Source organism: Oryx dammah, unplaced genomic scaffold, assembly GCF_014754425.2.
Source record: "Oryx dammah isolate SB20612 unplaced genomic scaffold, SCBI_Odam_1.1 HiC_scaffold_21, whole genome shotgun sequence".
In the NCBI taxonomy this organism is placed as follows: domain Eukaryota; kingdom Metazoa; phylum Chordata; class Mammalia; order Artiodactyla; family Bovidae; genus Oryx; species Oryx dammah.
In genome coordinates this window covers 37,575,817-37,589,404 of record NW_024070205.1, presented here as the reverse complement: position 1 = coordinate 37,589,404, position 13,588 = coordinate 37,575,817, and the positions used below count along the sequence as shown (strand labels likewise).

The 13,588-nt window shown below is 59.5% G+C and overlaps 1 protein-coding gene across 1 annotated transcript in view; it reads left to right on the top strand.

Moving 5' to 3' along the window:
- The window catches only part of CASZ1 (castor zinc finger 1), a 45,134-nt gene extending 39,668 nt beyond the window's left edge, over nucleotides 1–5,466 (top strand). The window contains exons 9-13 of the mRNA XM_040263410.1: nucleotides 1,526–1,661; nucleotides 1,899–1,962; nucleotides 3,267–3,421; nucleotides 3,557–3,679; nucleotides 4,546–5,466. Coding sequence (XP_040119344.1) covers nucleotides 1,526–1,661; nucleotides 1,899–1,962; nucleotides 3,267–3,421; nucleotides 3,557–3,679; nucleotides 4,546–4,888 — 821 coding nt within the window. The 3' untranslated portion in view covers nucleotides 4,889–5,466. The remainder of the gene's footprint in view (nucleotides 1–1,525; nucleotides 1,662–1,898; nucleotides 1,963–3,266; nucleotides 3,422–3,556; nucleotides 3,680–4,545) is intronic.
- The last annotated feature ends 8,122 nt before the right edge of the window (nucleotides 5,467–13,588 follow it).

Sequence of the window (13,588 nt, the reverse complement as noted above, 5' to 3'; positions counted from 1 at the left end):
TTTTTTTTTTTGGCTTTTTTGTTTCCATTGCTCCTCTTTATCTGTTTCCCCCCATCCAGGTAATTAGCATTAGTAAGATCTTTAAGAAGAGTTCTGCTTTTGTCTGGGATGGGGCTCACTTCGTTCATTCATCCATCAACCACTGATGCTCACTGAGGGCAGCTTGTTGCAGAGCCAGGTGCCAGGCCGGGGGCTGGGGACATGGCGAGGAAGACAGCAGACAAAGTCCTTGCCTTGTGGAGCTGATGGAACAGTGGGGGATATACTGTTCGAGATACACCCCCTGGGAGGTGGCCAAGCTGGCCCTCAGTAGTCTGGCTCCTGAGAATGTCTGGAGCCTCACCAAGACTGAGGGTCCCTGTGGTCCCCCCTGAGCTTGGGCTGGCTGGAGGTCAGGGCCCTGTTTCCCTGGGGACCCTGCCCTAGTGGCTTGGGGAAGCTCCTGGAATGTGGACTCTGAGTCCTGAAAACTAGCATCTTCCCACTGGGACACTCCTGTCAGCCTACACCCACCTTCTACTCCACGTGTCGGAGGGTCAGGCCAGGCTGCCCAGGGCCGTGCCCCTCTGGTTTGGTGCTGAGGCCACACGGGGCTTGGTGGCCAGGCTGTCAAGTACTTTCTTTTCTTAAGAAAAAGCTCCTTCCCCGAAAAGAAAGGTCAAGCGAAGGGGAGGGGGCCATTTTCCTTTATTTTTTAATAAAATGACACTTGCTGTCTGTGAAGCAGCTCTCTGTCAGCTGCAGCGCCTTGGGGCAGATTAATATTTCAGTCACTGGGGATTGTGGGGAAAGGCTCCGTGGACATGTTCCTCCCAGCAACTTCTTTGGCCCTGTTCTGCTTGGCCTCCTGAGTCTTCTGCCCACCCAGCTCCAGCCTTTGCACCCATGCCCACACCCCGCCCGCGCCCCCCCCCCCCCACCCCATCCAGCCCTGCCTGGCAAGGGTGGGCCTCATATCCCTGCCCTGGACAGCTTGACGGGCGAGGTCACATAGTTTGAACCGCTCTGATTGGCTGTCAGCTTCCATAGCCCTGACACAGCAGAGGCCCCTCCTGGGCATGCTCAGTGGAAGGCAGGGCCGTCGCCCCGGCAACAGTGGGGACGGGACCTGCGGAGGGGGCGCAGCTCCCAGTCTAGATCTGCCACTTTCCCTCAGCATTAACAGAGTCTTTAATAAAAGCCTAAGCGGCAGCCCCACAAATTGACTGTGACAGTCGGTGGAGAAAATGAAGGGCCCCCACCCCCGTCCCGGCCCCCTCCCCAGCCTCCCACCCTTCTCCTCCAGGAGGCCCTGAGCCAGGACAACTTTGACATAATTTTGCAATAATTATCACTTGAAGAATTGCCACACAGGGGGAAGCATCACAAGCGATCATGTCAGTGGGGAGAACCACTGACCAGCAGTCAAGGCTCCCGGGGGGCCTCAGCCCACCCGGCCCGCCGTTTTCCCCTCGGGGGGTTCCAGTTGGTGCCCCTATGAAGCCCTCGGTCCCTCTAACACCGTCTTCCCTCCCCTCCCCTGTAGGAAACGGGCAGCAGGCCACCCCTGCCAGGTTCCCCCCAGCCCCGGTGAAGCAGGAGCCCGGTGAGAGTGCTGGCGCCCCAGGTCCCCACGAGGCCTCCCAGGACCGCAGTTTAGACCTGACTCTGAAGGAGCCCAGGTGAGGGGAGGCCCAGGCCTCCCAGCTCTGCCCCCTGCAGGAGGCTCTGGGGACAGCACCCTCAGAGCCAGACCCCAGGGGGCCAGGGGCCCACCTCTCCTGACCAGGGGTCATCCACCTGCCCTGGGAAATGTAGCTGGGCAGGGCCAGTGCCCCACGGGCCGGCTGGGAGGGGTGAGTCTCCGGGCTCGGTCCCATGAACGTCTGAGCTAAAGCCCCTTGGTTTGTGTGTTCCAGTAATGAATCAAATGGCCACGCAGTCCCGGCAAATTCATCTCTTTTATCCTCGCTTATGAATAAGGTAAGAACCATCCATCACACGCCTCCCATTCCCCCACCCAGAGAAATTAAAGCTATGCTGGGGGGTGGGGGGGATGTGTTTGTTTTTTAATGTTTTGCCTCTAATAAGATGAGTTTGTACCATTTAAATTTTGAGGCCATTTTTCATCGGATATAATTTCAGAGCCACTGCTTACAAATTAATTTAATGAACTGGCTGAAGAAATATATTCCAGCCTCTGACACCCTTTTTTTTTTTCCCTTCAGATGGAGGGTTCCTAAAGCTTTTCCAGAGCCCTCTAACTTCTTTTGCTTTTAGTTATTAATTTTATTTATTTTATATATTTTTTGTTTGTTTAAAAAGGTGGGGGGGGCATTAAAGAGGGAGCAAAGCATCAATTTCCACTTTTCGGGTTGAGTAATGGTCTTGGACGCCTTCTGCAGAGGTCGCTCCAGAATATTTATTTTAAATAATGCAGGGTCTTTGTAAATTATACATCATCTCAAATATATTTTCCCCCCTTCACATGATAAATTTGACTACGGCAAGATTAATTTGGTTACTGTACACAAGTGACTGCTGAGGAGGGAGCTAGGTCTGGGATGGACCTCACTGGGTGGGTTCCTGCTGGGCCCTTGGGCTCCTGTTGGCCTCAGCTCCAGGTTGCCCACGTCTTCCACCTTTTCCCTCCCCTCATTGCTCTCTTGCCCCCCTTTTCCATCCTGGGGTCACTGCTCCCTGCACCTCCTTGTTCCTTCCTGTCAGAGCCCGTGTGGGTCAAGCTTTTCCATGGGCTCCCTGCCCCCCTCCGCTCCCAGCGGCAGTCTGCCTGTCTTGCTCTCACCCCGTGAGCCGCCCTCCCTCCCTCTCGGCTCCTCCTTTGTGTGCCTTCTCTTGTTCTCAAGGAATTCGTGGGGGTTCCCCCCCATCCCTCCTCCTCCTGCACTTCTTTTGAAAACCTGGCAGGAAAATAACCAGGGAGCCGCGAAGTCTGGGGAAAGCTGGGCTGGAGTGTGTGCCCTGAGTGTCGGCCACAGATTGAGTGATGGCTCCTAGCAGCACGGGGTTTGTGTGGCGGAGCCCTGGCAGCTCTGTGGGGCCGAGGAGGCGCAGCAGGCTGCCCGTGGCAGCATCCATTCATTGTGGGCTCCTGTGCAGCCAAAGCTGCGTGGGGTCGGGCCTCCTCTCCTCCCAGCTGCAGGCACTGTGATGCTCTGGTCAGTTTGGAGAGATCCAAGTGGCCCAGAGCTGCCGCTGGTCCCAAGGCAGTTGGGCCAAGTGTCCTGAGGTCCCTAGCCTGAAGCCCGGGCCTGTCCTCCTGGCAGATGTCTCAGGGCAGCCCCAGCCTCGGCAGCCTGTTGAACGTCAAGACGGACACAGAGGGAGGCCCCGCCGGGGAGTCCCCCCCATTCCTGGGCAAGGCTGTGAAGGCGATGGTTCAGGAGAAGCTGTCAGAGCCCTGGAAGGTGTACCTTCGCAGGTGAGGGGCTCTGGGTGAGCAAGGGGGGGGGGGGAAGGGCCAAGCGCATGGGTCCCGGGGGTCAGGGGCCAGCCCCGCCGCCCACCCGGCCTGCCGGGGGCCCCGGGGTCTCTAAGCAGCCGGCTCCTCTGCTAGGTTTGGCACCAAGGACTTCTGCAACGCCCAGTGTGACTTCCTCCACAAGGCCCACTTCCACTGCGTGGTGGAGGAGTGCGGCGCGCTTTTCAGCACCCTGGACGGGGCCATCAAGCATGCCAAGTGAGTGGGGGTCGGGGACCCGTGTAGACCGAGCCCCACTCCTTGCAGCCTGGCTCAGGGCTGGGGGCTGCACAAGCCTCTGACTGCCTTCCAAGCAGGACCCCTGAGACCTCAGAAGCTGAGCTGGCTTCTCAGGTGGTGCTGCCTGGCCAAAGGCAGACTTTCCCATCCTCCCACTAGCTCAGCCCCCAGCTAGGCCCCCTCAGCCCACCCAGGCCCCACTTGCAGCAGGAGCCCCTTCTGCCCCCAGACCCACCCCCGTGTAGCCCTCAGCCCTCTTGCAGACCCAGCTCTGACCCCAGCAGGGATGCCAGGTGAAGGCCTTTCCAAGCCACAATACTGCATTTGTAGATTCTCTTTGACCTAAAAATAAAAGAAATTAATTTGTAAAGTTCATTGAGCTGAAAAGCAGCAAGCCCAACCGCCTGCTGTAATTGAACCCAAAACTTGTAAACATTTAAAACAGATCTTCACTGCTCTTTAAGCCACAGGTCAGGCTCTTCTCAGTGCTTAGGCAGCTCCAGCTCCTGGCCTGAGACCCATCTTTAAATCTCAGAGCAGGTTCTTAAAGGGTGGGCTTCCTGAGCCAGGACTTGCTGTGTCCCTAGTAGGGAGGAGTTAGGGACAGCGCATCTAGAAGGTCACAAGGAGGTGTCATTAGGACAGAACCAGGAGCCCAAGTTGCAGATCAAAGGACAGAGCCGTTTGCTCTCAGCCTTCCCTCCTGGTGGCACCTGGCACTGAAGACGAGGTGGGGACACCAGCCCCCTAGGCTTGAGATGGGATTGCCCGCAGCAGGCAGGCAGGTGCACGGGGAAGGGCGCTCTCCACCCGCCACCTGAGACCCCCTCTTCTGCCTCTCACAGCTTCCACTTCCGGACGGAGGGAGGAGCAGTGAAAGGAAACCCAGAGGCTGCCTTCCCGACCTCGGCTGCTGAGACCAAACCCTCCTTGGCCCCCGCGTCCCCTCCAGCGCCACCCGTCACCACGGCCACGGTTTCCTCTCTCGAGGGGCCCACTCCCAGCCTGGCCGCCGTGCCCTCAACCCCTACCCTGCTCGCCTGGAAGCAGCTGGCTTCCACCATACCCCAGATGCCTCAGATTCCAGCATCAGTGCCTCACCTGCCCACTTCGCCCTTGGCAACGACTTCTCTAGAGAACGCCAAGCCCCAGGTCAAACCCGGATTCCTCCAGTTCCAGGAGAAGTGAGTCCCTCGATGAGCCGGGAGTCCTGTGTCCCCCGGGTGTCTCGGGAGTAGGTGCTAGCCAGGGCCGCTGAGGAGGCGCTGCTCCTCGCCTTGCGGGAGCCCCGGCTGTCCCCAGCCTCTCTGGGACCCAGTCACCGGGTCATGTCCTTCTAGCCAAAGCTGCTGCTGCTGCTGCTCAGACCTCACTGCCTGTTCTTGGAGCAAGTGGCCGGGGTGGGGGGTGATGGTGGAGGTAGTGGCCACGGTTCTGGAGAGACCAGTGGCGCTGCTGTGAGGGGTGGGCCTTGCCCGGCAAGGAGGGCTACGTCTCCCTCCGGGTCTCCCTGTTGGTCTCTGTAGCTCCTGCCCACAACTAAATCTCTACAGTGCAAGCCAAGTCACAGGGGGGTGGGGGCGAAGGGGCTAGGCCCTCCTCCGGGCCTCCGCCCGCCTACACAATGGCCTGAGTTCTCAGCGGGTGGAAGGGACCTCCCTCAATGGATGGTGGTGGCTCCTTGCGGCGAGAACGGTGACTCTGTATCATGATGCGTGTGGCTTCCTGTTCTCAATAAAAGTAATAAATTGGATGTGAACACACACCGCCTGAGTGGCAGCTGTCCTCCCTGTCTGAGCACCTGGGGCTGGGCCCACAGCATGGAAGGGCACCTGCACTCTGCTCTGACCCTTCCCCACCTTCCCTTCCTCTGTTTACCTCCCCAGCCCTTTTATCCTGGCCTTGGTCAGAGTTTCCATCCAGGTCCAATGTGGATGTAGAGGGCAGCCGTGTTGTCAGCCAGGCCATAAAGGGTAGAAGCCGGAGCACAGCACCCTCCACTACTGCCCCAAGCCTGGGAAGCAGGGGTCTGGGGCAAGGGGCTGCCGCTCAGGACAGGCAGGGCAGGGCTCACCTGGCACCCCGCCCCACCACTGAGCTGGCTTGTGTTCTCTGCGTGGGTGGGCAGCCCCGAGCTCCGAGCTGACCCTGGAAGCCCCAGCAGCTGAGCCTCAGGACCTGACACCAGGCACAGGCTCCCACTGGCTGAGGCCCCGCAGTAGCAAAGCGTTCTGATAGGGCTGCCCACCCATCTGCATGCTGTCAATCAGCCACAGCCAGGGCAGCGCCTGTGCCACACCAGCCAGGCTTGCGCTGGCGTCCCGCCAGGCTGGCAGCACCATCTCTCATTTTCATATCCAAGAAATGATTGCAGCCATCCTTATCTATAAGCCTGAGGTGTGGCCGTGGAAACTACGTGTCCCAGCATGCAGTGCTCTGGGCAGCCTGCATACCGCAATCCCTCATGTGCCAGCAGAGCTCTAAAAAGAGGGCAAGGTTGCATGCTGGGATTTGTAGTCTCCTCTGGCCAAATAGCCCTGTTGAGCAGGAGGGCAGTCCTGGGGCCATTCCTCTTGAGGGCACCGCGGGAGACTGGGGAGCAGAACCCCAGCGTGAGCCAATGTCAGGACATCGGCGGGGAGCGCACTGGGAATGCCAATGACCTGGGCCGTGGTTTCATTCCAGCGATCCTTGCCTTGCAACGGACTGCAAGTATGCCAACAAGTTCCACTTCCACTGTCTCTTTGGGAACTGCAAGTACGTCTGCAAAACCTCTGGCAAGGCCGAGTCCCACTGCCTGGACCACATCAACCCCAACAACAACCTGGTGAACGTGCGAGACCAGTTTGCTTACTACTCCTTGCAGTGCCTCTGTCCCAACCAGGTCAGCAAGGCGGACGGGCAGGGTGGGGCCTGGGGCGGGAGCAGGGAGGCACAGGGCCCTGGATCAGCTCCTCCTGGCAGAAACTCTGTTTCTCACACCCTTTTTAACTGGCTTCCTCCAGACTCTGGAAAGGACACTGTCTGCCCCAGGTCCCTGGAGACCCCTGGGCAGCAGTTCAGCTTGGTGCTCATTTGGTGAGGTCTGTCATTTTATCCTAATCCTTGGTGATGACTCTATGATGAGCAGCCGCTGGGCACTTGGCATCACTCTGCCCATCCTGGAATGGCTACGCCCCTTTTCTCTAGAGGCCTGGAATTTTAAAACATTGGACAGATATTGAACTGTCTGTGCTCCAGACAGGAAGGGCAGATCAAATTCATTATAAAGGCCTACCCCCAAGATTTGTAGGGGCCGCCTGACAGTGCCTTGAGGAGGAGTCTGAGCCTAGATCCGGACAAAGAGGTGTACCAGGGTAGATGAGTGTTGTCTGCCTAGGTCTAGGCGCCCAGAGAAGAGTGCTAGGATAGATTAGTGATGTCTGCCCAGGTCTGGGCACACAGAGAAGAGTGCTGGGATAGATTAGTGATGTCTGCTCTGGGTGTGGGTTTAGAGAGATTGGTATGACACCAGATAGGATGCCTTAGTCAAATGACAGAAGGGACTTACTGCTTTTTAAAACGTGAATGATCTTTACACAGTTGTGTTTGCTGATTCTAAGCGTGGAAGGACACACAAATGCAAAGGGCCAGCCATAGCCCAGAGGCCTGAGGCAGGTGGGGCTTACGGCCATTGCCTGCCTGGTCCTGACTTTCCTGTCCCTCCCTGCAGCACTGCGAGTTCCGGATGCGTGGGCACTACCACTGTCTCCGGACTGGCTGCTACTTTGTGACCAACATCACCACCAAGCTGCCGTGGCATATAAAGAAGCACGAGAAAGCCGAGCGGCGGGCAGCCAATGGGTTCAAGTACTTCACCAAGCGCGAGGAGTGCGGCAGGCTAGGTACCACAGGCCAGGGCTGGGGGCAGGGAACTGCCGCAGTGGGCAGGGCTGTGGCTCTGGCCCTAGAGGCCCGGGTGCCACTTCTTGTTGCCACACATCAGGCTCCATGGGTTTGTTTTTTTTTTAATCTCACAGACCAGGCATTGTCAAACTGGGAAAACAGTCAAAACCCCAAAATCCTGGAAAGAGGGGTGAGGGTGACCCAGAACACTCCAGTCACCCCCCAGGGCAATGGCCTGGAGCCTCATCTCTGGTCTCCAGACTTGGTTTCTTTTCTTTTTCTTTTCAAGAGGGCCTTGCAGGTAAGTTTTAAAAATTCCTGACATTCTCTGCCCTGGGATGTCTTTCCATGGTTTTAACTATTAGGTTTTTATCCATAATGGGCTGTGTGATGTTCATTCACTCACTCAGCAGACATTTTATTTTTTTATTTGACTGTGCTGGGTTTTCTTGCTGTGTGAAGTCTTTCTCTAGTTGCAGCGAGCAAGGGACTACTCTCATTACGGCACATGGGCTTGGCAATGTGGTTGTTTTGTTGCAGAACACAGGCTCTAGGTGTTTAGGCTCAGTAATTGTGTCTCTCAGGCGTATATGCTCTGTGGCACGTGGGATCTTAGTTCCCTGACCAGAGGTTGAAACCCATTCCCTGCATTGGCAGGTGGATTCATAACCACTGGACCATCAGGGAAGTCCCCCAACAGAGGTTTATTGAAGGGCAGCCAGGGGCCAGGCTCTTTGCTGTTGTAGGAGGTGCGGGAGGTGGGGGGTAGAAGTGGCAGCTGAGCTCTTTTTTGTCTACTGTGGCTGGCACCAGGCTTGGTGCTGGGGATCTGGTGGGACAAGCAGGTACTTGGTCGGTTCAGCCCAGGGCATTTGTAACCTGGGGTGACCTGGAAGGAGGCGACCTCGGGGCAAGGAAGTGACCTTGAGCTCAGGGACAGGTGCTTCAGAGTGAACTTCACTGAGAAGCTGAGCTCTTGGCCAGGAAGCTGCCCCCAGCCCCAGAAGAGGGCCTTCCTGAGGAGCTCGCTGGCCTCAGCCCCAGGATGCTGTGGGGAGTGGGCTCCATGCAGAGTCCACGCTCTTGCCTCAGGGTGGAGCCACGTGTCACGTGCAGACATGGGGCAGTAATCTGCCCAGGAGGAGACTGGACACTGGAAGGCAGGTGGGAGCCAGGCAGGCTGGGTGCAGACCCCTAGGCTCAGGTGACTCAGGAGGCCATGGCCGCAGGGCCCAGGGGATACAGATGGGGCCACTGCTGGCCACCAGCTGGCCATTACCTAGGGGAAGGCTGAGAGATTCACAGTCAACTGCCAGAAATGAAAGGGAACAAACCTTTCCTTCAGGTATTAATTCAAAAATAATTCAGAGCCTGAGAGAGGGCTGGCTATCACAGCAACAGATATCAACACTCGGTGACCCATGCTGGTCCTGGGTTTGGCTTACAGGTATCGGGGATTCTGTAGTTGCCATTATTGACTCAGTTGGGGTGTTTTGGGTGGTAGCTGGAGCCAAAACAAAGCTGGGGGATGATATAAGACACCTGGCCAGCTCAGGTGCCATGGTAACGGGCGGGCCTTCACCTGCCCTCTGCTGATACCATTTCAGTCTGGCCGCTCTGTTTGTCCTCAGCCCAGAGCAAAACCCAGGTGGGTGGGGGCAGGGCAGAGGGCCAGCTGGCCTGCAGCTGTCTCTACAAGGTCGGGGGGTGGAGGGCAGCACCTGGGGTCCCCAGAGGAGAGCTGGGGACAGATGGCATGCTGAGAGGCAGCTGATCAAGTGGACAGGTCACTAGGGTCCCCTGCCCTGGAGCCTGTGGACCTCTCAGTGTGTGGGACAGGGGAGGGGGCCAGCCTGCCATCATCCCGCAAGTCCATGCTAGACTGGAGGGGAGACCCAGGCTCTGGACATCCAGGTGGCCGAGGACTTTCTGGGGGTGGGGGGGTGGGAGGTACCTCAGGGGAACGCCATCACGGGCAAGAGCCCTTTCCCCATATACCATCTTCCTGGGACATGTGCCCATGCCCAGAACAGTGCCCGCCATGCAGCGGGTACCATGAGCGCCGGCTGGCCCTCAGGGAAAACTCACAGGCGAGTGGGGCTGTGTCCACAGGCTGCAAGTACAACCAGGTGAACAGCCACTTCCACTGCATCCGGGAGGGCTGCCAGTTCTCCTTCCTCCTCAAGCACCAGATGACCTCCCATGCCCGGAAGCACATGCGGAGGATGCTGGGGAAAAACTTCGACCGCGCGCCCTCCTCCCAGGTGAGCTGCCCCTCCCCAACCTGGGGGCCAGAGGACATCACCCATGTCCCACTCTGGCAGCTGCCGGAAGTGACCATATGCCCCTTGTGGGCAGCACCGCCTCCAGCCCAGCTTGATCAGGGGCCCCCTGCTTCCTTTCAGGGCCCCCCAAGCCTGATGGACACCGAGACGGACGAGTACATGGATTATACTGGCTGCAGCCCGGGCGCCATGTCCTCTGAGTCCTCCACCATGGACCGAAGCTGCTCCAGCACCCCTGTGGGCAATGAGAGCACCGCGGCAGGTGAGCAGGCAGCCGGGATGGGGCCGTGGGGGTCTGGGAGGTGCCCGGCCGGGGACGGGTCCTCCTCCTGCCGGGTCTGGCTCAGGACTGGAGCATCATGGCCAAGTGGCCTCAAAGGAGGACAGGCCAGTGTGTGGCCAGGCTGGCTGGTCTGTGGGACATGGGTCCCCACCTGCTGCCGCCCTGCCTTCTCCCCTGCACTCTGCCCTCGGCTTCCGTTTCCAGGAGAGGATCCGGGTTTGAGCTGAGAGCTATAGCCAGAGGGGCAGGTGGGCCTCACCCAGCCCTGGCCCCTCCTCTGGCCTCTCTGCCGTGGTCCCCAGCACCGTCCCTGGGCCCCAGATGGGATCCTCCCCATGGGCCCTCCCCAGCCCGCCATGACACCCCCCTGCACTGCCATGCCCTCCCAGTCTCTCTCCTCTGCCACCCCCTTCCCTCTCTTCTTCGTGGCATCTGTCTGCTCATCTGTCCACGTATTTTCATATCATACTTGCTTCTGCCATTGGGTTTCTCATTTTGGTTCTTTTGTTTGTTTGTTCTTTGTTTTGGTTTTTTTTTTTTTTTTCTGCTTTTCTCCACCCTCTCCAGGCTGCCCGGCTCCTCCTCCTCCTCCTCTTCCTCTTCCTGCTGCTGCCGGTGACGAGGCTGCCCGCGGGGCCCCGCAGCCCCCACTGACCCCATCCTTCTCTCCGGCCGTGCTCCGGGCGCCCCTCCCCTCCCTCCCATGCCTCTTTTCTCCACCCTGTCTCTCATACTCTCTGCTCAGTGCCACTCTCGGAGCCACCCGGGGCCTGGCCCACCCCATCAGCAGCCCGCCCAGCTTCCCGCCCGTCACTGCCACTCCATCTCCAGTAAAAAGTGATGCCCCCCTAGTTCAGGACGCCGCAGGTAACTCACACACACCTTCTCCACCACTGTCTTATCACCCTGGCCAAGCCCCAAGGCCATGGTCCAGGATCTGGCCCTTGTCTGTGGCCTGCCAGGTCAAGGACAGGGCCACTCTGCTCTCCTCACAGCCCAGCCCCACCTCTCCCCCACCCCACCCGAGACCAGAGAGCCTGGCCCCTGTCCCAAGGACACCTTCTCTTGGTTCCTGCTCAGCAACGAGCAGGTCAGAAGATCACCACCAGGGCTCCCTGGGGCTCACCCCATCTCAGCTACTGGCCAGAACCCTGAGATGGCTGTGTCCACCCCACTCCCCCCAATCCTGCAGCAAAGCAGAGCCTGTCCCCTGCACTCTGGGGCATTCACCCAGGACCCAGGACGAGGGAGGGACAGAGATGTTCTTGGAAAGCTCCTGATGTCTGGGACCTGCCCAGGTTTGGAGGGTCCTGACACCAAGCTGAACCCCCATCCCTGGAGCCACACAGGATGAGGCCTGAGCTCCAGGCAGTGCTTCATAGCAGAGGTGGCTCCCGGCCTCACCCTGTACCTACTGCCCAGCAGGCACAGGACCTGCCTGCCCCTGCCCTTTGCTGCACCACCCCAGCTTCCATTTGTTCTTCCCCAGGGGACTGGCAAAGAGCCAGGGGACTGGCAGAGGGTTCCCCCTCATGGAGTTCAGCCCCTGTTCCGTCACTGGCATAACCAATGACTTCAGATCCAAAGCAGCTACTCCTCACCCACCTGGATCCCCAGGCCCCAGACCCTCCCTTGCCTCGTGCTGGGTACCCCAGTCCATCACAGTCCTTGTTTCTCTCCACCTGCTAAGGGGCCGGGATGGGGAAGGATTGGGTCTGTTCCCACGATGGGTGGTACTGAAGCCTGGTGCCTGGGGTGGGCATTCTAGACAGGTTCAGGGAGGGCTAGGTGGGTCAATGTGTTGGGGGAGCCTGGAGGGTGCCCACCCTGCCCACTGCAGGGGAGGCGGGGCAGGCCTGGGGCGTGGAGCAGGGAGTGACCGGGACAGCCGCCCTTTCCCCAGCTGCCTGTGCAGAAAGTGGTCACGGATGCATGACCAAACAGTGCATTCGTGGGTGGCAACAGGGCATCCTGAGCCCAGTGAGGCAGTTGGGACCAGGTGGGAGAGCACAAGTGTGGCCCATCTGCCGGCCAAGCGTGTGCTCCAGTCCTGGCTGCTCAGCAGAGCTGCCCTCTCTCAGCTCTAGACATTAAAGAACCTTCTGGTACCAAGGAGAAGGTTGCACGTGAGGCAGGGAGTTACTGCTGCAAACAGTTCCAAGGCGCTCGGCATTCCTGTGGCAAACAGGCTGGTCCCAGGCGCAGACAGGCGGGCAGCCCGGGAAACTGGTTAGCTGGAGGGAGAAGGAGCCGGCCTGTCCCTCATTAGAGGCAGGCGCATGATGGCGTCTGGCCCGGGTCCAACTTGGGTAATTACACTGCCGACCTAGATTCCCCCTTCAGCTTCAATTAGCGCCAGGACGTGTCCTCACTTCCCACCCAAACGGGCCAGGGAGCAGCCACCACAACCCCCAGAGCTGCATGCTCTGCCACCCACGAGGGTGGACGCCTGTGCGGTCAGCCTGCAGACAGGGATGACTAAGGGGGAAGCCTGGGGCTCCCCCGGCTATCCTGAGGGGCGGGTCACGGGAGAGGCCCGGAAGCCACGGGGAACCAAGGGGTTGTCCTCGAGTGCAGCCCCCTGGCCAGCGAGCCAGAATCAGGGCCCACGAGTGAGTGTGATCCTGGGAATGGTGCCTGCGCTGACCAAGCCCCCCTCCCCAGGGAACACCATCTCCATGCCGACAGCCTCGGGGGCCAAAAAGCGCTTCTGGATCATTGAGGACATGTCTCCGTTCGGCAAGCGGCGCAAGACTGCTTCCTCACGCAAGATGCTGGATGAGGGCATGATGCTCGAGGGCTTCAGGCGCTTCGACCTCTACGAGGACTGCAAGGACGTGGCCTGCCAGTTCTCGCTCAAGGTCACCCACTACCATTGCACGCGCGAGAACTGCGGCTACAAGTTCTGCGGGCGCACGCACATGTACAAGCACGCGCAGCACCACGACCGCGTGGACAACCTGGTGCTGGACGACTTCAAGCGCTTCAAGGCCTCGCTCAGCTGCCACTTCGCCGACTGCCCCTTCTCGGGGAGCAGCACGCACTTCCACTGCCTGCGCTGCCGCTTCCGCTGCACCGACAGCACCAAGGTCACGGCGCACCGCAAGCACCACGGCAAGCAGGACGTGATCAACGCGGCGGGCTTCTGCCAGTTCAGTTCGAGCGCCGACTGCGCCGTGCCCGACTGCAAGTACAAGCTCAAGTGCTCGCACTTCCACTGCACCTACCCCGGCTGCCGCCACACGGTCGTGGGCATGTCGCAGATGGACTCGCACAAGCGCAAGCACGAGAAGCAGGAGCGCGGCGAGCCGCCCGCCGCCTCCCCGGTCCCAGAGGGCCCCGCGCCCGGCCCTGCCGCCGCCGCCGCCGCCGGCCTGGACGGCGCGCCCCCGCCCGGCACCGAGCCCGCCGCCGCCGCCCTGCTCTTCCTGCCCG